Source organism: Protomyctophum bolini (genome assembly GCF_963924005.1).
Source record: "Protomyctophum bolini genome assembly, chromosome: 8".
In the NCBI taxonomy this organism is placed as follows: domain Eukaryota; kingdom Metazoa; phylum Chordata; class Actinopteri; order Myctophiformes; family Myctophidae; genus Protomyctophum; species Protomyctophum bolini.
The window spans coordinates 21,983,434-22,004,923 of record NC_137869.1 but is presented as its reverse complement, the minus strand read 5'-3'; the positions used below and the strand labels follow the sequence as shown (position 1 = coordinate 22,004,923).

General features: G+C 43.2%; 2 protein-coding genes across 3 annotated transcripts; both read left to right on the top strand.

Annotated features, from left to right (window-relative positions):
* Positions 1-164: 164 nt before the first annotated feature.
* btf3l4 (basic transcription factor 3-like 4) lies at positions 165-6,237 on the top strand. 2 transcript variants are annotated; one of them, XM_080770169.1, is made up of 6 exons: positions 165-244; positions 801-862; positions 1,188-1,301; positions 3,132-3,333; positions 5,033-5,092; positions 5,868-6,237. In XM_080770169.1, exons 2-6 carry the CDS (start codon positions 809-811, stop codon positions 5,912-5,914), a joined length of 477 nt encoding a protein of 158 aa, XP_080626295.1. In that variant the 5' UTR covers positions 165-244; positions 801-808; the 3' UTR covers positions 5,915-6,237. The 2 variants fall into 2 exon arrangements, with proteins under 2 accessions (XP_080626295.1, XP_080626294.1); XM_080770168.1 differs by having other exon boundaries at positions 229-272.
* Positions 6,238-7,229: 992 nt separating this feature from the next.
* On the top strand, positions 7,230-21,154 carry zfyve9b (zinc finger, FYVE domain containing 9b; the record flags this gene model as incomplete). The annotated part of the gene is made up of 16 exons (XM_080770471.1): positions 7,230-7,293; positions 9,082-9,911; positions 10,082-10,181; positions 10,598-10,803; positions 11,717-11,840; positions 12,450-12,572; positions 12,865-13,020; positions 14,594-14,818; positions 14,909-14,991; positions 15,416-15,520; positions 16,035-16,185; positions 17,304-17,384; positions 17,721-17,883; positions 18,725-18,830; positions 19,496-19,675; positions 20,098-21,154. The coding sequence occupies 16 exons, from the start codon at positions 7,230-7,232 to the stop codon at positions 20,257-20,259; spliced, it is 2,859 nt and encodes a 952-aa protein (XP_080626597.1). The 3' UTR covers positions 20,260-21,154.
* Between the last annotated feature and the right edge of the window lie 336 nt (positions 21,155-21,490).

The following is a 21,490-nucleotide window of genomic DNA, read 5'->3' as shown; positions in this document are numbered from 1 at the left end:
ATAATTAAATGTACATACTACATCAATCTACATAGTGACTAAATTTGGTAAAAGGTAAATACTGGTAAAAGGTTTGAGAATAACCAGGCTTAATTCACCCAAAGAAATCCCTATAGGTGGCGGTAGTAGCCTATAGCTCTCTGCGAGAAGAAGAAACCCCGACCATATGGTGTGTGTGACGTCATACCTTCCTCCTCCCCTCCATCTTTCGCTCCGCCGCATGCTTCTGTGGATATTTCATCAGGTTTGGATTGATACAGCAATATATAAATGTACGCGTGTAATGTGAAAGCTATTATCACAAGTTAAAGTGTGTACGGACTGATAAGTTTGGTCGACGTAGACGATTCAGGGCGACACACTTATTTAATATTTATATTGACAGCCAGTTCTGATGAGTGCTGAAAATGCTCTGTTTTTATTTTGTACCAGTATCATCATAACAGTTTGACATATCAGTGTCTGGTTTGTGTGGCTTGCTTGTTATGCGTTGTGCGATTGCATCAGCATCCATTCTGTGGATGTATGGCATATTTGTGGATTTATATGGAAAGCTACACGATCGTTTTTTGTTATCTGTCTGTTTTCATTGGGATGGGCTTTTAAATCGACTCTGCTCCATTGCTAGCTCATTTGCTAGCTACTCTAGCTAATATCGCAGCAAGGCCAGTAATCATGATGGAAGCAGTAGCATGCTGGAGCTAATCGCTATAATAATAACGCATATATAGTTGTCGATCAGATGTTATCTTGACATTTCCACAACCTTGTCACATTCACTATGTACACCTGTTTTATAGTAACAAACATGAATCAAGAAAAATTGGCCAAACTTCAAGCCCAGGTGCGGATAGGAGGAAAGGTATGTTGACATCCAGGAAATTGCATTGTTTGGCTTGATTGCAAGGTGGCGATCACAGTTATTGCACAATAACCATATATCAACTGTCATGGATCAGATAAGACACAACGTCGGGTTGTCAGGCAGACAATTAAGTTTGAGTTAAGGACGCAACAAAAAGCCTGTTAAGTGATTCTCAACCTCTTAATTTCAAGGACATAGTTTGATATGGGACCCCCGCTGTAAAAACCTGTCAATTTAACTTTAAGAATTTACAAATGGAACCATTTTACAAAGTTACAAATGTAAATATGTTCTGGGCTTATTATGTCTGCTTTGGTTTCAGGGCTCAGCTCGTAGGAAGAAGAAGGTGGTACACAGAACAGCGACAGCTGATGACAAAAAACTACAGAGTTCATTAAAGAAATTGGCTGTTAACAATATTGCTGGAATTGAGGAGGTAATTGAACACACAAATGCACCGCAGCCTGGAATAATGAGTTCGGTTTCACTGATATAGCCTTTAGCTGTAGTGTAAGAGGCTAAATTACATTCTGGCTGATTGCTAAAAGATATTTTAGAATCATTGTTTTTAAATATTGTCCCTGTGCGCTTAATCAGTGTTTCGACACTGATAAACAATCACAACAGTGATTGTTTATTTTTAAGATATATTTTTGTGGCTGACAGAGTGACAGTAGGCTGACAGGAAATGGGGGAGACAGATGGGGGGGGTGACATGCAGTAAAGGCCGTCGGGGTCGGGAGTCGAACCCGCAGCACACTGCCAGACTGGATTACCAGCCAAGGTGCCCAGATGGCTACACCAGCCGCCCGGGCCAACAGTGATTGTTTTTAACATAATAAATTAGGGTTATATTTACATACATTCTAAAAGGACAATTTTGGTTTCAACCAAGGTTCATGTTTTAGGTTATTATTAGAGAAAGTAAAAGATTACTCTTATTTTTATTTATTTATTTTTTCCTTTGCTGCTTTCTTTGTTTTAGGGGGCTGCTATAGAGCGCCGCAGTCCCTCCCCCTTTCAGAAAAACGAGTGGCCCAGGAAATGAAAACCCAATGCATTCTCCCATCGGCACTTCTTATTTAATTTATTTAAAGACGGTTACGCCGCGGACAAAGCCAACTCGGATTGTGACAAATCATGACAATGAACACAATGTTTTGGGCCGATCAAATAATTTATAAGACGAAAAACAAAACAAATAGTGTTGTCTCCTGACTCTCTTTTCTTCTTTCTATTGATTTGATCGGCCCAAAACATTGTGTTCATTGTCATGATTTGTCACGATCCGAGTTGGCTTTGTCTGCGGCGTAACCGTCTTTAAATAAATTAAATAAGAAGTGCCGATGGGAGAATGCATTGGGTTTTCATTTCCTGGGCCACTCGTTTTTCTGAAAGGGGGAGGGACTGCGGCGCTCTATACTGTGTCGTAGGCTCAATATGTCAGTTTTGTCATTTCCTCTTTCACATTCAATAGATCCCGTGATCTTTTGTGGCCAGATGTAATTTCCTGGGGTGTAGTTGGACTATAGTAAATAATAATAAAGAAATCGCAGTAAAATGTAGTTAAAAATGGCATATTTAGCCACTCAGAATATGGGTCTATTTTACTCCAGTGTTTACAAATATTACCAATGTAAACAAATAAAATCCCCCAAATACAGCAGCTGAAGTTTAAAAATCAAGAGCTTTTCTTTTCTCTCCACATTTACATTTGAGACACTGAGACACTTAAATATGAATACACACACACACACACACACACACACACACACACACACACACACACACACACATCCAGTATGACATAGTCATGATGTACTTTTTCTTTTCTGTGTTTTATATCTAACATAGGAAAGTATAGATGCAGGACACTAAAGATTTGCACTTTATCATGTACAATGCACTCACGCTCTTTTGTACCTAATGTCTAATCGCATGTACATACCTGCTGCTAAGTGGACCTACCAAAGTGCTACCACATTTCTTCTCCTTGCTCCCACGACCCCCCACCCCCTCATTTCTTCTCAAAACAATGGAGCTTGCACAAAAAATAATTTATACCTGTGATGATATGACAATAAACTTGATTGAAGTAGCTGAGCTGCCCGACAACCCATATGCTTCTTAAAACCACCCTTGATTAAATAGTGTTTCATCATGATGTCCTACTTAACACAGAGACATCACATTTACTACGTAAACGTTGAAAATCATTTGAAGGCCACATTTGTATACATAACCTTACCTGTTTAACCTTTCTTAGGTGAACATGATCAAAGATGATGGCACTGTGATCCATTTCAACAACCCCAAAGTGCAGGCTTCTCTCTCTGCCAACACCTTCGCCATCACCGGCCACGCTGAGACCAAGCAGCTAACAGAGATGCTTCCGGGCATCCTCAGTCAGCTGGGAGCTGACAGTCTCACCAGCCTGCGTAAACTGGCAGAACAATTTCCCCGGCAAGGTGAGTCCGTCTGTCATCTCTCTAGGTCGTCCTCGGACGAGCCTTCCATCGTCGCTTCCAGTCATTCCGGTTCTCCATACATCTGGCCAGCTTGTTGGTGCTTTGCGCTCCTGCGTCGCTCTTGAGTACATACGCATATGTTAATGTGGGATGTCCTTGTGACCGGTGCCTGTGTGTTGGTTCCTGCTGGCTGGCAGCTCTTGGTGTCTCCTGCTAGTCTCATTCTCCTGGCTGCTATTTTCGGGTTCACCTTTTGGCATTCCATCATACAGATTCTTGTTGGTAACATGTGGACTCTTGCTGATGTTACATACTGCACCGTCTGCATGCAGAATTCTGGTGTAGCACCCATCTAGAGACTTCTGCATGGTTGGCTTCAGGCCAGGGTCCAGCATTCACTGCCGTATAGGAGAATAGACTCTACCCTTGCATCGAGTTCCATATACTGGCCATACCGGTCAGGGCCCTCCATGCAAGTGCCTTCCTCACTTTAAGGTCTTGCTCTGTTGAGTTGACACAAGTAGGGAAATCTGCTTTATTTTCAGTGCTTCCGGCAGAAGCATTTGAAAATGATGTGCCAAGTTGACAACTCTAGAGAGACTAGCACACAAGGGCAAGGCAAAATCTCAAGGCACACCTGTATTCATGTCCGTGAAAAATAGCCTCTAGAACAGTCTTATCACTGTGTGTTTATTTAAACCCTATTTCACAATTATGTTTTAAGCCGATCTACACACACACACACAGCATTACGTCGTGACTATGCTTAATTATTTTCCACATTGGTGCACCAAGTTGAAAGTGATTACAATATCTTTTGTTGGGGTATATCATTTGCCTGATATAGAAAATCTGAACAAAATTCATAACATTTTTGTATAGTTGTGATGTGTAGTTGTCACAAACTCCCATTGCACACCTGGACTTGTCTTTCGGCACACAGTTTGACAACCATTGGACTCTGTATATAATATTTTAAGAAGACTCAAATTATAAAATATTATTTTGTCAACACTCATTACCTACAGTACCTACGTAATTGGATACTGTACTCATAGCTTTAATGACGTTCTACAGGGATGCTGTTTGTTTATGTAGGGATTTATTAAGTGGCGTATTTTCACCGAAGTGAAAGCCAATATGTCAGATGATTTAGTTTTTTTGTGGTAGGACTTATATTATGTTATTTAGGGACATTTGTACGGCATGGCTCTGCTGGAGTCTAGCCATCTACAGTATAAGAGGGTCTGTCAATCCATTTGTCCAGAGCTAATCTTGCACACTGTTGGACCAATCTGTGCCACATTTCTTCCGCACACTGCCAGTAAGGCCACAGACGTACCTCTACTTATATTTCCAAACATATTTGATATATTTTGAAATAATAACTTTAATGATGGAAGTCAATGGCTCTGATCAGGCTGAAACCTTGCCCAATGTGAAGTCATGTCATATATATGCCATAGATTACTGATGTGACGTCATGAATGACTAACCAATTGGACCATTCATGGTCTGCAAGTCCAAGGGTGTATACTACGATTAAATAAACACTGAGGGTTTTAAAGTGTGGATTGGGGTCCCAGACATACAATCAATCAGGGGTCTGTGGGCCTATCAAACTAGGGGTCCTTGAAATGAAATGGGTTGAGAATCCCTGAGCTAAGCAGTAAGACATTTCCCTTGTTCCTTATTCCAGCTCTTGACAACAAAGCTCCAAAGGCAGAAGACATTGAGGAGGAGGATGATGACGTTCCCGGTAAGACTATCTGTATTCACTATTCAACACAGTTTTGTCATACGATGAATTAGGAAGTCTCTCAAATAGATCAAATCTGAGGAAATATTATCAGGTTACAAACTAAAGAAAATTTGACTTTCTTTGAAATTCTGTAACTTTAGAAAATTGTATATCAACTAGAAGCTGCGGCACGCTTACTTCTAACATCACGTGTCCGTGTTGTTGTTTCTCCGTGAATATTGTGTGTCCGAGTGAGACACGTGAGCACAAAGCGTACATTTGAATGAAGGCAGGCAGCGATGTGTCTTTGGCCACTGACCGTGTTTTGTCCGTGCTCACCGCAATCGTTCGATCACATTACGGAAAGGGAAACTGCAAACAGCCACAAAGCTGTGCACGATTGAAAAGTCATCGGTAAAGTCAGTGACGTATCATGGCCAAAAAGCACAGGCGTAAACGGCACTTCTGCATACATCACGGTCTATGACTTGGCCACAAAGTGTGCTCTTCTCAATATTGTTGTAGGCCTAATAGATTATTTTGTGAGTTTGCATAGTTCTTTTTTTTAACCCTTTAAAACCAGGATGTTTTTAAAAATATTTGTGTTGGATATTCAAAAATGGCAGATTTACAAGCTCACAGCATGTCACTTTGTGACACACTGAGCTTGTACATCTTCCTATTTTCGAACCATTTAGAAAAATATTGATTTGAAAGAACTACTGGTTTAGAGGGCATTGTGTAATTTCACAGTCAAAACTTTTCTGCCTACATTGTTTTCTCCCCCCTGCAGATCTTGTGGAGAACTTTGATGAAGCATCAAAAAATGAAGCCAACTGATGTCCCCCAACCCCATGGTTCCTTACTGTACACAGATCGGACTGCAGTGAAGCAAAGCAAACTTTCCCCCGGTGTTTTAACTCTAGCTATCAGACATATCAAATCCTAACCCCCGTCAACCAGAGACTTTTCTATTTCCCAAATGCCCCAAGAATGTCTTTGTCGGACTGGCTATTGCATAAAAAATGGGGCGCAAAATCCCTCTCTTTGGTCAATAGTTAAAATACCTGTCACCACAATGTCAGCAGGTTGGCAGTGGTCATAAAAGCTAGTCTTAAGATTTTTTGTTTTGTTTATGAAACGTAATAAAACCGATAAACGTTTTCTAGATGGTGCTGTGGTTTATTGCTCCTGGATTTGAAAATGATATTTGCTAAATTGTGCACCTCGTCCTTTGAGTTTTTATTTATTTTTGAGTGGTGCAACCACTCCATTATGCTATGTGTGTCTGTCTGTCCCTGGCTGGCTGGCTGTGTCCCTGGCTGGGTCTGTCCGAGCACAAAAATGGTGTTTGTTGGTTTTCACAGTGTCACTGTTGTGCAGCCTAACTCACACATTTTAACTGTATATATGATGATTTCGGGTGTGACAGTAGAGGGACCCCCTGGCGACCTCCACGCGGTAACTGTCTGCAGTTCTCAACCTTTTCGGACACAGGGCGGCTCGCCGGAACCATGGGCACGATCCTGTGGGTCTGGAACTTCCGGGGACCCCCACACGGAGTTGCACCACTCACTTCACACAGGTGTGATTTTTCACCACAGTCAGACATATAGGTGCATCTAGTTGGCTCCATGGATGGCTTCCAAGCAGAATGCTACAGTAATGGCATAGACCCCAATTGATGATGCAGTGCAGTGCTGACGAGTAGCCCACTGCATGCTTCTCCATTTAATGATGCTGACAAGCAACTTGTACTGAGTTGTATAGCTAGTATTGAGTTGTCTTGAAAATGTACTGTAATTCTCCAATCTGTTAAATACTTCAATCAATACTACAGTTTCATTCAACAGCATGTGTTCAACATCAACCAACTGAATATAATTAATGCTTTTATCAAAAAGGGTCATGCATGTCTTAGAAAATGCTTTTTACACTGTCTTGGTGTCTTCTGCCTATGTTTTCATATACTGCACACTGGGGAAATACATTTATGCACACCTTGACTGTTTCTTCAAAGAACTGCAGTGAGGGGGGGAGGGGGGTCATATAGAGGGGGGGCAGAGAAGCGAAATCATCCAATCCCCCGTTTGTGAGCCAGAGACCGCTGCTTAATTCTGTTTCCCTCAGCAGCCCGCAAATGTTGTAGATTAAAATGCTCAAGTTCTTCACTGCCCGGGATGACGAGAACGAGAGTCTTTTGGGTGCAATAACGGAAGGTAAGACTTTAATTGTTTTCTATCAAGGAATTTTCATTCAGTCGTTATTGGTGTTATTGTCGGATTAAGGTTCTATACCGCCTGTGTTTGTCAGAAAAAACCCGCTGATTTTGCATTTTTTTCGTGGCGCGATAGCCCTACACCGAAAACATGTGTGTTTTCAACGCACGGTATTGCATTTTTTATTATATAGCGAATGTTATATTGGGGGAAACATTCTGCTTGAATTCGCCTAGCGGGATATGGGGAGCAAATGTCGCATTGCTGTGTTAAATGGTCGCAAGCGGATTAAACATTTCCACGTGTGATGATAGCAGGCTAGATGCGTCACTGTCCCGCGAAACAAGCGCCCAGTCAGCTGTATGAGCGAGCTTAACTGCCGAGACATGTGTGCTCGGTAGCGGTAGCCCGCCAGCATGATTGGCAGAGCCATGAGACGATGTTTTGGTTTTTTTGAAAAGGACCTGCAATGCAGTTTATCCCGGATACTTTATCGGAGTTGTTGCTGTTGCCACATTCTTCTCTATTTCTGTTTTAACGAGTCAGTTGAGTTGTATACATCATTAGCCTATATGTCGTGGTGTGATGAACTGTGACAGTGAACTATATGACGTACAGTAGGCAGTTGCACGTTTGTCTTTTTTGTGGGGTGGGGTGGGGGGGCAATTAGTTAGATTCTGTGCCATGGCATTGATCATGAATCACTGTGGGCTACTGGGCGAATGAAATTGAAATGGACTAGCTATTGTCTCAATGCTGCTCACTGTCAGTTATTATCCGTTTTTTAAGCCTATGCTTTTCAGAAGGTGCTGACTGAGAACTTGGCTGCAATCAAAACAAACTCATATTTGCTTAGAGCTTTTCTGAATCATTCTGAACAAACAGGCACATATAGGCTTATATAGCCCTATGTCAATTCATACACCATGAAGGTGCACAGTAATATATACATAGCCCTATACGGAAAATCAATGGTTTAATATTATGGCCAGGCAATAAACCCTACGTCGCTATGTAGCTATACTGTACCCCAATATACCTCATCAATATGCCATATAAGCAAATATGCCTATGATAAACATCAGTTGTATGCTTCTACATAAATATACAACCGAAGATGACCATTATACAGTATACACAGCACACGATTTGTGCTTCTGTATTGAACACAGAATCATTCGAGTATTTTTTCTCCTGAGGGAAGCCTCATGGCGGTGGAGTTTATGGACTTGATTGCTGAATATTACAGATTTCAATGAAAATATTGATACAGAACCATTAACAGTTCTCTGCATAGCAGTAATGTATACCATTCATTTGCTAAATCATTTGAACATTGATGGTTCGATAAAGTACTGTTCCGTCCACACCAAACCAATCTGCAGCAGAACTATCTTTTTTCAGAGAGTAGCTGGCACCCTTTAGCAATGACGATATTCCACTATATAGTGTGACTCAGCTCACATGCACCTTTCAGGGACAAGAAGAGTGAGGTAATGGAGCTTCATGATGATTGAAATCTATTACCATAGTGATATAAAAGGGCCCAAGCTGTTAAGTGCCCATTATTACTGTAGGGTACCCATGTTTCTCTAACGAATGTGTTATCATTTATTTGTGTGTGTACTACATGCGTACATGTGTGCAATGCGTGTGAGTGAGTGGCACTGGTATGTTATGTGGCTTTTGTCTGTGTGTAGAGAGGGAATGTGCACTCAAGTGTGTCCTTTGGCATGCGATTGCCTGCGCCTGATATTTTATAATCATAACACACTCCGATATCACCAGATGAAGGGGACACTCCGTCTCTTATGGACACCAAGCACCAGTGGTTGAACAGACCCTGCCTCCTGGTGCTCAAAGATGGGGACGTCACTAAACCAGGCCTGGGCAGCTGTGCTCACATCAAACCAGAGTCCCCATCCAAAGCCCCCACAGATGGAACTGTCCAATGTCCCGAAGCGGGCCCCGTGGACCAGAAGACATTGGAACCTGCTCAGTCGTGGCAGCCTGTCAAAAAGAGCCCTGCAGCCCCGCAGCTGCAGATCCAATCTCAGAAGCTCCTCAAACACCTCGAAGAGGGCCATTGCACTGTGACCACCCTCTCCACGTGGGGAGAGAGGTGTTTCGGGGAGGACGGCAGTCCCCTGGTGCTGAGCCCTGCTGAAGCTGCATGGCCAGAAGAGGAGGAAGAGGAGGAGGAGAATAAAATGCCAAAGTCACTCCCGTCCAAGGAGGACTCCGTGATTGAGGAGAAGGAGGTGGAGGAAAGCGGGCTTGATCATCAGCAGGAGCACCTGGAGGAGACGTATGGGACCTTGGGGGACAATGAGCTCCAGGGCCAGGACAAATGTATCCCTGAGCCTAATGGACACCATGAGGCTAACGGAGAAGCAGCCAGTGGAGTAATGGGGGCTCACACCACAGCCTCTGATGAGCTACCTTCAGTAGATCCTGACAATGACTGTCCGGTTGGTATTCTGGCAAAGGAGCGAGCAAGTGTCCTTGGGGAGGTGGCCCCAGAGTGGGTGCCTGATGCTCAAGCACAAGTTTGCATGAAGTGTGAGGTCAAGTTTACTTTCACGAAGAGGAGACACCATTGCCGTGCTTGCGGGAAGGTGAGAAAATGGATGACACATTAGAAAGTAAATTCTATTAAATTTAGAATTCTGGATTCTGATTATATAATAACTGCTTCTTTACTTGTTTATGATATTCATTCAATCTCAAATAATATTTAACTGTGTGACTAACTGGGTGAATTGATGTGTGCCCGTGTGTTTCCCAGGTTTTCTGTGCAGTTTGCTCTAATCTGAAGTTCCGACTCACGCACATGGATGGCAAGGAGGGACGTGTTTGTGTCTCCTGTCACTCAAGCCTTCTTAAAAGTGAGAATTAAACCCTTGTTAAAAGTGAGAAAGGAGTCATTTCTTATATACAGAACTAATGGCCATTGATTATCAGGTGTTCCGAAAACATTTCATGCAAAAGACCCCCAAATAGTCATAACCCCTGAAGGCGTTCCCCGGGCCCCACCCCAATCCAAAATGGCCAGAAAATGTTTGTAAAAAACATTAATGACATGCCCAAAATAGGTACACCAGGTTGTGAATTGTTAAACTAGCACAATAATATTACGAATTTAATTTAAATCATATACTGCATTATATTTATTTATTTATATATTTTTTGTTTGCCAAATGCCCCCTCGGTGAACTTGACAGCCAGCCCGGCACTTTGAAAATCTGCATTGTATACAACATTTATATGACTTTGCTTGACGGTGACACTTTGTTCACTTCAGGGACACCTCCCAGAGGGAGGAGGAGGGTGTGGTTTGCTGACGACATTCTGTCCAATAAGCAGTCCGAGTCTGCACCGACTACACCAGTCAGAGAGCCCACTTTGTCACCACTCATGAGAAGACCCTGCCTGGGAGGACCATTGAGAAGCCCTGTCGGCTCACCGCAGATGAGGAGAGCCGTACGGCCAGGGGAAACCAACATCAATGTGAGATAATGATTCTAGCATCCATTTGACTGTGGACTGTGGAGAGAACATGGTTATCTCCATATTTAAACTTTTTGTTTTCTTTCATATACTACTGTCAGTGTCACACAAAGGTAGCAAAAATAGCTGATCTTCACATTTTGAGCTAGAGCATCTATTTTCCATATTTTTTCAATTTGATTCCTTAAGAGTAATGGCCTTTTCAGACACCTCTCGCACGCCTGCAAATGAATTACTAGGCGTGTGCCTAGTAATTCATTTTCAATGAGAGGCGTGCATTTATTTTGGACGTGCAGAGAAGTTGAGGGGCGATTGCGCAAGCATATTTTCATTTGCGTGGTCCTGTGAAATTGTCACACTCGTGTTCGTTTCGTGCACATGCCTGTGGGAGACTAGACCTGGATTGTGGTGAGCTTTTTCCCCCCCTACACCTATGTGTCCCGGGAGTCCCACGCCCCTCATGATCAGACCTGGAGCAGACCTGTCGTTGATCCAGGCTGCGTCACCCGCTCCCCATCTGAAAGGACCAAAAACGTTTTGGACGGTGAGGTTTCCACCCGACAGCAACGACAGCAACAATATGATGTTCAGTGAAATTCTACAGTTTACCCCATAACGACCCAGGGAACTCTACATTGCCTTCATTGTTTTATTTCAAAGATTGTTGAACACTGGGGATTCTCAAACTTTTTCCATACGGTCTTTAAGGGCAATTCGGTCCAATTAGTACACTCTCAGAGCCATTTGGTTCCTAACAAGCAGTCATTTAGCTGGAGACTCCCCTCCTGCAAGGTCTCCTGGGAGTCCCTGGACGTTGAGAACCTGTGCTTTTGACTATACCATTTATAATACCTAAATTCATGGCCATTCTCTCTCCCTTGTGCCCCTGCCTCCTCTCTCCTTTGTCATATAGGAGGCATGTGGTCCCTATGGTTGGGGGACTGCACCTATAGTGAGCAGCTACATCAGTAGCTCTGCCAACCTTATCCCCCTGGATGGCCTACCTCCAATCCTCACTTCAACCGGAGTGAAAGGAGGTACAGGCTCTGTTCATAATGTTATCACAACACAACGTACTGTACAGTCTGGGCTAATGGTTGCCCATTGAAGTGAGCTCAGAGACTCTGCAGCACAATGTTATCTTGCGACTAAAAGGTCATATCACCACCCATTACCTGGACACACTTAACTCTGCCCATCCTGGACAATAGTGTGCCTCTTGAACAAGGCATATGTGTGTGTGTGTGTGTGTGTGTGTGTGTGTGTGTGTGTGTGTTCTCCCTCTCACACCTAGCTGCCACTGATCTCCATTGGCCATTATAGTTCAAAACATAATTGTGCTACTGGGCAGTTCAATTAAGGTTAATTAAACAACAGCAATGAATGCTAACTGATGTTAGATTCTGATGTTTAGTTCAGGCTCATCCAACAAATATTCAATAAATGATGTGTCCTTGAGCCAGCTTTCTTACATAAAATGTTAATGAAGCTTGCACTCGTCTTCAACGAACAAAGATAAATCTCAGAAGCCTGCTGGAGCAGATAGTGGTGAAAGTGAGAGGAGATGTAGGGAAGTGCCTGTGTTTGAAACAGAGGCTCTCCAGGCTATATATACTAGTATCTGTGTAACTGTGTGTTTTCCTCAGATTATACTGTGGAGGAAAGACCGTCTGAGGTGTTCCTCATTCAAGAGCTGGAGAGCGGCAGGCCCAAACCTCTGGTCTTTGTCCTCAATGCTAACCTGCTTGCCATGGTCAAACTGGTTAACTGTATGTGCATCTTCTTTATCTCAGCAGTCAGTAACTGTTTTGTGTGGGTAAAACAGCTTGCACGTCATTGTTGCGTAGTCTCGCGTAGCCAGACAATCTGAGATCTCTGCTACATCTGGTGGAATCTAAATTCAATGTGGTTGCTAAAACTGGCAGAAACAATTCGAAAACTTTAGAATTGTTTCCAAAGCAGGTTTGTAGGTTTGTTAGGGGCTGCTCCGGCCACTGTTCTAGCAATACATTAAATGTAGACTACACTGATTAATGAAGTTCTATGTCGGCTTCTGTGTAGACGTCAACAGGAAGTGCTGGTGTGTGACCTCGAAGGGCATGCATGCGGTAGGCCAGGTGGAGGTAGTGATACTGCTGCAGTGTTTGCCTGAAGAGAAGAGCTTCCCCAAAGACATCTTCAACCACTTCATTCAGCTGTACAGGGACGCTCTCACAGGTCAGCCATTGCACACTGCACACCAACATGCTAAACGTGTAGAGTGTGGTTCTTAGTATAATATCTGAGAGTCTTAGGGTAAGTTTGTCTTTACTGTTCAACTTCACCAAACGGGACCTCAAAACATACTGAGTGGAGAGCAACACTGGATTTGGACACACACCCCCAGCCACAACACCCCTTGACCCCAGTTAGACCCCAAAAGTCAATAGTCAAAAAACAGCAATCATGTGTAGAAAATACACAATACCCCTTTCCCCCAGTTAGACCCCAAAAGTCAGTACTCAAAACGTTTAGGACGCATAGTAGCTCGTTTAGGGTGCCGTGGCACTGACGCTACTGGGGTACTGCCAACAGTTCCTGGTGGAGGTTCAGCAGCTGATGCTGCAGCTCCGATGGCCATCTCCCCAACTGGACTCCCTGTCTCCGGATGTTGACATGGACCATCCTCTTCACACTTGTTGAGGGCCTTCCGGGACGGCTGCTCCAGCCTCCCTCGGTGTGCGTCCACGCAGCTGATCCACATTTCGTCTGTGCCTTTGTCCGTCTGGAGTCTGAACAGTGTATGACAATGGCCCTGTGACCTCCTCCACTACTGCTGGCATCCATTTATCTCCTCCAGTGTAGCTCCGGGCAAACACAGTGTCTTTTTGCTGAAAAACCCGCACCGTACCCTAGCGCTTATCAGCCAATTCCTCTTGCTTTGTGCGCATCTCATTGTGAAAATCTGGATGATTAATACACAACACTTAGGTTTAGTTCGCTGTTGGGATTTCACTCTTAGGCCACGAGGTACTATATACTCAATTGATCAAATAACATACTGTAACTCGGATTGCCAGAACATTAATTGTTACATGTTAGTGTTTCATGCTGTTGAGGACGGAAATTAAGGTGAACAAAGACAGGAGCTATCAAACATAATACACAAGATAATGAGGACTGACTGGGGAACAAGACTATTCACAGGGGCGTGATTACAAATGAGCGACAGCTGGGGCAGACAGGAATATAGAACTAAGAATATAGCAAAATAGAAATACAATGGTTTAAAGGACCAGGCTAACCATGTACAGTATGTACAATACTACAGTATTAGACGGTATGCACATAGATACTGATACAGTGCTGTAGTAAAGTTTTTGCAAATGTTCTGAATCAGGGTTCGGGATTCTACAAAACATAACATCATTGTTGTTATAATGAAGATGAGATAGACCAATGCAAAAAACATTTAATAGTTTCAAATTAGCATCCTTTACAGAGTTGAATAGGCTGTTGTTACAGGTTAGTACATGAGGAAGAGTTGTGTTGTCAAGTAGTCTGCAGTGTGTTTGTGAGCTTAGACAAATGCTGTGTAAATTATGCACAATTAAAAGTATTAAACCTTTTTTTCTTGCAAATTGTACACCGGTCTGTTACCTCATCTTTTTACTTTGGACATTTGCATTTTTGGGAAGTGTAGGATATTTTGTGCGAGCCACTATTTTGGTTCAAAATACTTAAACTACTATGTCCTGTAAGTAATAGTATACAGTCCTAAATAGGCCTGACATCCACTATGTTTCTCTAGGGAAGATTGTGAGCCACCTGACCCTGTCCCGCTTTGGCGGTTCCTTCCTGGGCAGTGATGAACATGCAGGCTTCCTCTATGTGTACTCCACTCTCCAGTCCGTGCATGGCCTTCCTCTGCCCAGCCAGCCCTGTCTCTTTGGCCTGCTGGTCCATCGGGCAGAGATCGCCTGGGCCAAAGCCTTCCCCCTGCGCCTCATGCTGCGACTGGGGGCTGAGTACCGATGTGAGTGTGTGTGTGTGTGTGTGCGCGTGTGTGCATGCGTGCGTTCAGTATTGAATGTTATCTACTTGCCTTGTTCCTATCTCTCTACAGTCTACCCGTGTCCACTGTATAGCGTACGCTTTAGGAAGGCGCTGTTTGGAGAGACAGGACACACCATAATGAGACTGCTGGTGGTGAGGAATGCAGCTGTCCTTATAGTTCTAATTGTTCTCATCCATAATCATTAACATTTAAAACATATTATCCAGAGAAACCTACAGCAAGTGCAACTGTAAAATGAGCTTCAATGTCGAGGTTGCCAACATTATGAGAAAACCAATAGTTAGGAATAGAAGTTTATAGGATAACCTCTGATAATGATTATCTTCTGAGTGGTTTTATGTTCTTCTGTTTTCAGTGTTAGTGAAGATACCATTTCTTTGACTATCTATTATTACAAGCATTTTTAACAGACGTTTCTGTTCCAGTAGAATTCCCATCTGAGGGATAATATACAGTACAGTAGTTGAAAGTTGAATCTGTTTAAGAGAGATGGCAACAACATTAACAAACTGTCATCAGCTATGAGATGTTCCTCTCCTCTCATTCTGATTGCAGGACTTTAGAAATTACCGTTACAGTCTACCAATGGTGCCAGGACTCACTGTGGACCTGGAAGCTCAGAGGACATGCATAAAGATTCCAACAAATGGCTATAACGAGGTATGCTTTAATGGTACAATGCCATTAACAAGGTTTGATTGATTGATGTATTTATTAACAGTTTGCAGAATTACATTTCAAGCACAACTCAATACAAAAACTGTCAACTGTGAGTGGATGACCCAATTTTACGGGGGCCAGTTTTGAATTGCAGCCGTCCGTAGGTGCCCTTTGAGAGCGGTTTTGAAAGAGTCAAGGGATTCGCATGTCTTAATGACTGTTGGTAGGGTGTTCCACATTTTGGTGGCATAGGAGCAAAATTAATTTAGTCCCTTGTTTGTGCCGAACAAGGGACTAAATTCATTTAGCAGGTATGGTGCAATGTGGTGCAATATGGTGCAATGTAATGCCATTAACTTTATGTTTGTCTTGATGCTGCTGAGAGAGATGGTCAACTGAAGGTTGAATAAAAAACACTCAACCTTGAGAGGAGCTGGCACCGTCATTCTGTCGTCAGAGGTAGCTCTCATTTTCATCGGTCATTGTTGTCCTCTGTCTGTCCACCTGTCCTTAGCTGATGAAGGCCTTGAACAAGTCCAACGAGCACGTGCTGGCGTTGGGAGCGTGCTTCAATGAGGCAGCAGACTCCCACCTCATCTGTGTTCAGGGAGAGGACGGCCAGTATCAGACCCAGGCTATCAGCATTCACAATCAGCCACGCAAAGGTCTGCACCGGTGGACGAGCACCTCATTAAACTGATTCAGTGACACAGCAGTTTGGGCTTCCCGTCACATACTGTAATCAAGCTAGTGGTAGAGGAAGTTCTTTCTTTAAGTATAGAAACGTGTGAACTTCTTGCAATCAACGAATGGAATTAGAAACAAGAGGGGAAATCCTGACAGGACTACCTTTTTCGCAGAGCGTGGAACCTGATGGGGCGGTTTTACCCCGCCGGCTACTACTAGTAGGGCAGGCTTCTAGTAGTAGTAAGTAGTGGGGCATCCGCAAGGCGGGACTTTCTCACATTCTAATACAGCCAGAAAACCCCATTCTGGCAGCCAGCCTTGTTAGAGTCGTTAGTCATTTGACTCCCAACCCACACCTCCTGGTATTGAATCCCACTATTTTTCCAACAACCGCAGACCACCTTTTGGCATAGTTTTCTGGTTTAAGGACTTCAGTGTTTTGTACCATACAATTGTATACATACACATACAGAACAAAGAATGTTTGATTTCGCCATCTTTGTTGAAGAAGAGTCTCTGCAATTATGTTTTAGTTCCATTTATGCCAGTGTTAATTTTTAGTTGGCTAAGACCTGACTAAAGCTAAATAGTTTAAATAGCCTATGCAGGTCAAAAGTTCAATGGTGTGTTCAAAGACTGAGTTTAAATCAGAATTTGCTACTAAAAGCAAAAGTTGTTAAAATACCTTTTACTATAATTACTAAAAAGTTTCTAGTCTCTGAGGCTCAATCTAGTAACCGCTGATGTTACTGGAGGTCATGTGGTATAAATGAACACAGCGGAAGGCTCCCTACCCCACTGACGGCCACATCAGCGCACATCCCATCCTCTGCGAAAAGCTAAGTCCCAAATCCTGACATACGTGTAATTCACCTCCTTGCCCGTCGCAATTATTATTATTATTATTTTAATACAAGCCCTGTAATGAGGTGAAATACAAGTAGGATAAGATGCTGTAATATCCCTTTCATACCACAGGGTGGCACTTTGTGTTATCATTTAATAGATATCACAATAATGATTTACTGCAATGATTGGTGGACTCAACTGTCTATAAAAATAAGATATGTTTGTTTTGTTTTGTTTTTGTTTTCAGTTACCGGCTCTTGCTTTTTTGTATTCAGTAGTGCCCTGAAAGCATCTGCAGGATACCTCGCCAAGTCCAGCATTGTGGAAGGTAGGACATACAAGTCTAAGTCATTCAAAAGGCAACCCACACAGTTTACTCACCTCCAGGAATTCTGTAGTTTACATAAGTACGTTATGTGAAGCAAGTAAACACCCTCCTGAATAGCACTTCATTTAGAGTGTCGATCTTTGTATTTGTGTGTGTGTGTGTGTGTGTGTGTGTGTGTGTGTGTGTGTGCGTGTGCGTGTGTGTGTGTGTGTGTCAATGTACATTTAAAAGGACTGCCTGTGTAGGAGCGTGTCCGTGTTTATGCGCATGAGAGTGTGTGCGTCCACGTTGCTGTCTGTGTGTGTGTTCCTCCTGTATCGATGTCCCTCTCCTCAGATGGGCTGATGGTGCAGATCACGGTGGAAACAATGGCGGAGCTCAGGCGGGCGCTACGTGAGATGAAGGACTTCACCGTGACCTGTGGACGGCTGGACCAGTCAGACAGCCAGGAGCAGGTCTTCATTCAGTGGGTGGAGGAAAAATGCACTGTGAACAGAGGGTGAGAAGAACCAGATGGCGCTGTAACCCAGAACCTTCCGAAACTTTCCAGAATCTGTGGAGTTCTGTGATGTTTTTTTTGTTTACGTTTCTGTTATAACCAAAACCACCCCTGAAGGGAAACATTTCGAAAGTAGTTCAGGTTCAAGTTCAGGTTCAGGGGTTACTATTAAGTATTATGAGCAGGGCCCAAGTTAGGTTCTGAGAACCTTATCTGAAACCGAGCTGTTGCATAATATGGAAACAAAACCAGAACCCGTTAAATACGTTTCACGGTTTGTTTAGTTTTATAGGCAGGCACAGATTTGATCTGATTTATTATCTCTGGGACTTCCAGTCTACAACTGTAAAATCCATACTATCAATCATTTAGCTGGGGACTCCCTGGGACCCCACCATTAACTAGGATGTAGCCTTAAATGTCAAAACACTGATCTTTAATAGAAGCCAGAGCACTGAGACCAAACGAAAGAAGAGAATATAACCCGGCAGTGGCATAGCCTATTAACATAAGGATTTGACTTTATGACTGCTGGTGGCAGGCACACAGTTGGGCTATCAAAAAGATAATACTACATCTGCCACCAGCAGGAGAGAATGTTTTGACAGAGACAGAAATGATCCATTCCGAAACAAAGCAGAGGGATGTGGCACATTGTCTAGTCTAGAGCTTTACCACCAGGACTTTATTTAGTGGACTTTGATTCAACCCACAAAGGATCCGAGACCTAAGGAAGGTCCTTAATAAAGTCCTAGTGGTAACTAACTGATAAAGCTGGAGAAAAGCAGGTAAAATGACAGTTTCATCGCACCAAATCTAACACCAGATTTATGTCTCCCAGAGTTATCAGCCCAATCGATGGAAAATCCATGGAGTCCATCAGCAGTACCAAGATGTTCCAGAAGTCTGAATACAAAGAAAATGGGAAGCTCATACGATGGACTGAGGTAGACTAAACAATCACTAACAATTATATTTAACGTCAGAATTGTTCTTTTTCGACAGAGAAGTTATGCATGAATGAATCTGGCGCAAGCAGGTATTGCTATTCACATAATGTGCAATAAGTAATTGATGCAGGGGACAGAAAGACCTCACAAGGGGACAGTACTGAGCATACAATGTACACTGTGTACAATGTACACTAATCAATATTGGCCTCAAACCCACAGATCTCCATATATGGAGCTGACCTGTTATGACATTCCATATGTTGATCCTTCCCCATCCATCCTTCCTCTTCGATGTCTCCCTTTTGACTGATACCTGTCCATTTAAACTCTAGACGGGCCTGCCCCAAAGTTGTTGATCTGACCCCCCATTCCAAAGCGCCAGAGCTCGTCCAGCAGTCTGCTTGTCACCCAGGCGGATGCGTTCTTGCCCTCAGGGGTCTTTACAGTACTATCTACAGTATACACGACACGTATACATTCAGTATTCAACCACAGCATTTCTTCAGACAGGGAGGATCCAGTAGGTTTCACGGATGACAGTCCAACAGGGCTTTGGAAGAACACTAATACTGTCTGGAAGTGCATCCAACATGGTTTCCTTACTTTGCATTTGTGCCTTCATTTGTGTGCACACATGCACATTAGCGTGTGTTGTCCAGGTCTTCTTTCTACAGAGGCTGGATCACGCCAAGGGAGTTGCAGCTGGCTCTGCTGAACACAATCGTTTGACAGAGCGGATAGCCCGGGCTTTTTGCCTGGCACTGTGCCCACATCTCAAGCTCCTGAAGGAGGACGGCATGGCTAAACTGGGCCTGCGGGTCACTTTTGACACCCAAGAGGTCAGCACGGTGGAAGATGTTGATTCAAACGATACGTTTGATTAGCTTATTATTATTTCTTTGGATCAGGGCCCACTTGAAAATCTTGAAAGTGTTCATGGCCCACCCATCTGGCCTGGGTAGGCCATGTGCATTTTCAGGATATATTTATTATAATGATCAATCCATTGACGATGTTATGGTCGATGGAACCAATACTGTATACTTTAAGTTGCTGTTTATTGATATCACAATGAAAACACGTGACCATGATATTTGTTTTCATTGATGTTATATCATTTAAATCTGAAGTTGCTAATTATTTGGGGGCCCACTTGTTGGGAATCGCTGAGCTTGGTGATGTAGGTTGAAATCATGCAAGCTCCAGCGAGATGATGAAGATGCTGATCATTCTGTTTGTGATGTTGAATTTCTCATTTCAGGTGGGATATGTGGCCGGCAGCAATGGCCAGACGCTCCCAGCTCAGTACCTCAATGCCCTGGATAGCGTGTTGATCCCTGTCATCCACAGCAGGGGGCGCAAGAGAAACGAGGAGCCCATAGTCATGGAATTCATCTTCTACATCCTGGAGAACATTACCTAAAACACATTACTCAAAACTCATCTTCTCAGCCACTTCCTCCAGCACTTCCTCATCAGTGCTACAGCAGATTTCTGGTAGCAGAAAGAAAAAGCACTCATTCAAAGGGCAGACCATACTGCTTCCAGGTGAATGTGTTCATCTTATCCACATCTCTGGTTAAGAAACGGATCTAAACTCATCTGAAGTTCTCTCGCGTCACCCTGCCATGGCTCCCACCCAGCAGCAGACAATCTGTGCAGATGCTATAGCCCATGATGAGCTATAGCCCATGATGAGCCATCAGATTGAGGTTCAGCGCTGCACTGTAGTGGCAGTTCCATGTAGCTTGATATCATTCACGTCACAACTGTTTTCAATACAAATACCCATATTTTGAGAATGCCTTTAAAGCTGGGAGCTGGATTCAGCCCACGCAAACCTTAAAAACAATGAGAAAAGAGAATGACTTGATGAAGTACCATAATACTACTAGACGTAGAAATGTAGCTATTTGATGCACACTGAATGAATGCCTAAGAATGTTTTCATATTGGATGCATTTTAATTCCTTGATTGCTTATGAGATGTATAATCGTCACCCTGAAAAATTAAACGTATGAATCCGAGTTACGGACTCTAAATATTCAGGCCTATCCATCCATTCAAGTCATTTTTAATTTTGAACAGTCTTAAAGAAACAATTTACTGTTCAAAAGAATGACAGCATGTCCTGTCTTACAGCCTCAATGTTCAGCAGCAATTCCATACAGGTACAGTATACCATAAATGTTTATGGTTGCAATATTGCTCTGAATAGACGGTTGTACAAATTGTACAATTTCTCAGGAAATGTCACTATTACACTTTAAATCACTGACTATAAATCATGCATTATCTACATGGATATGAAGTATACTATTTCACCCAGCAATGTTATCCTGATTGATATGACTGTGAGGTTCAATAAACTTAACTTTGACCCTGACCAACCCTGAGCCATGCTCCCCCTCCCCTCCTTTCACCCAGGCCGATGGCTGTGTCGGGTGGGCGATGATTCGCTCTGAAGGGACGCTCGATCCGCAGCTCTTCCGATGCATCTCCTCAAACAAAGCAGAATGGGTTCCCTTGTTTTACTCCTACATGCTCCACATACCTCAGATGGCTGAGACAACAGCACAGGCAAGCAGTGCAAATGCATTCATACTTAGTAGGAACAGAGCGCTTCTGTAAACCTAGGGCTTTGTCTCAATAC

Excerpts from the sequence above, each read along its gene's own strand:
- btf3l4 (XM_080770169.1), top strand. The coding sequence starts at position 809 with ATGAATCAAGAAAAATTGGCCAAACTTCAAGCCCAGGTGCGGATAGGA. Across the intron at positions 863-1,187 it reads AGGTGCGGATAGGAGGAAAG|GGCTCAGCTCGTAGGAAGAA; the intron begins GTATGTTGACAT and ends CTTTGGTTTCAG. Across the intron at positions 1,302-3,131 it reads ATATTGCTGGAATTGAGGAG|GTGAACATGATCAAAGATGA; the intron begins GTAATTGAACAC and ends AACCTTTCTTAG.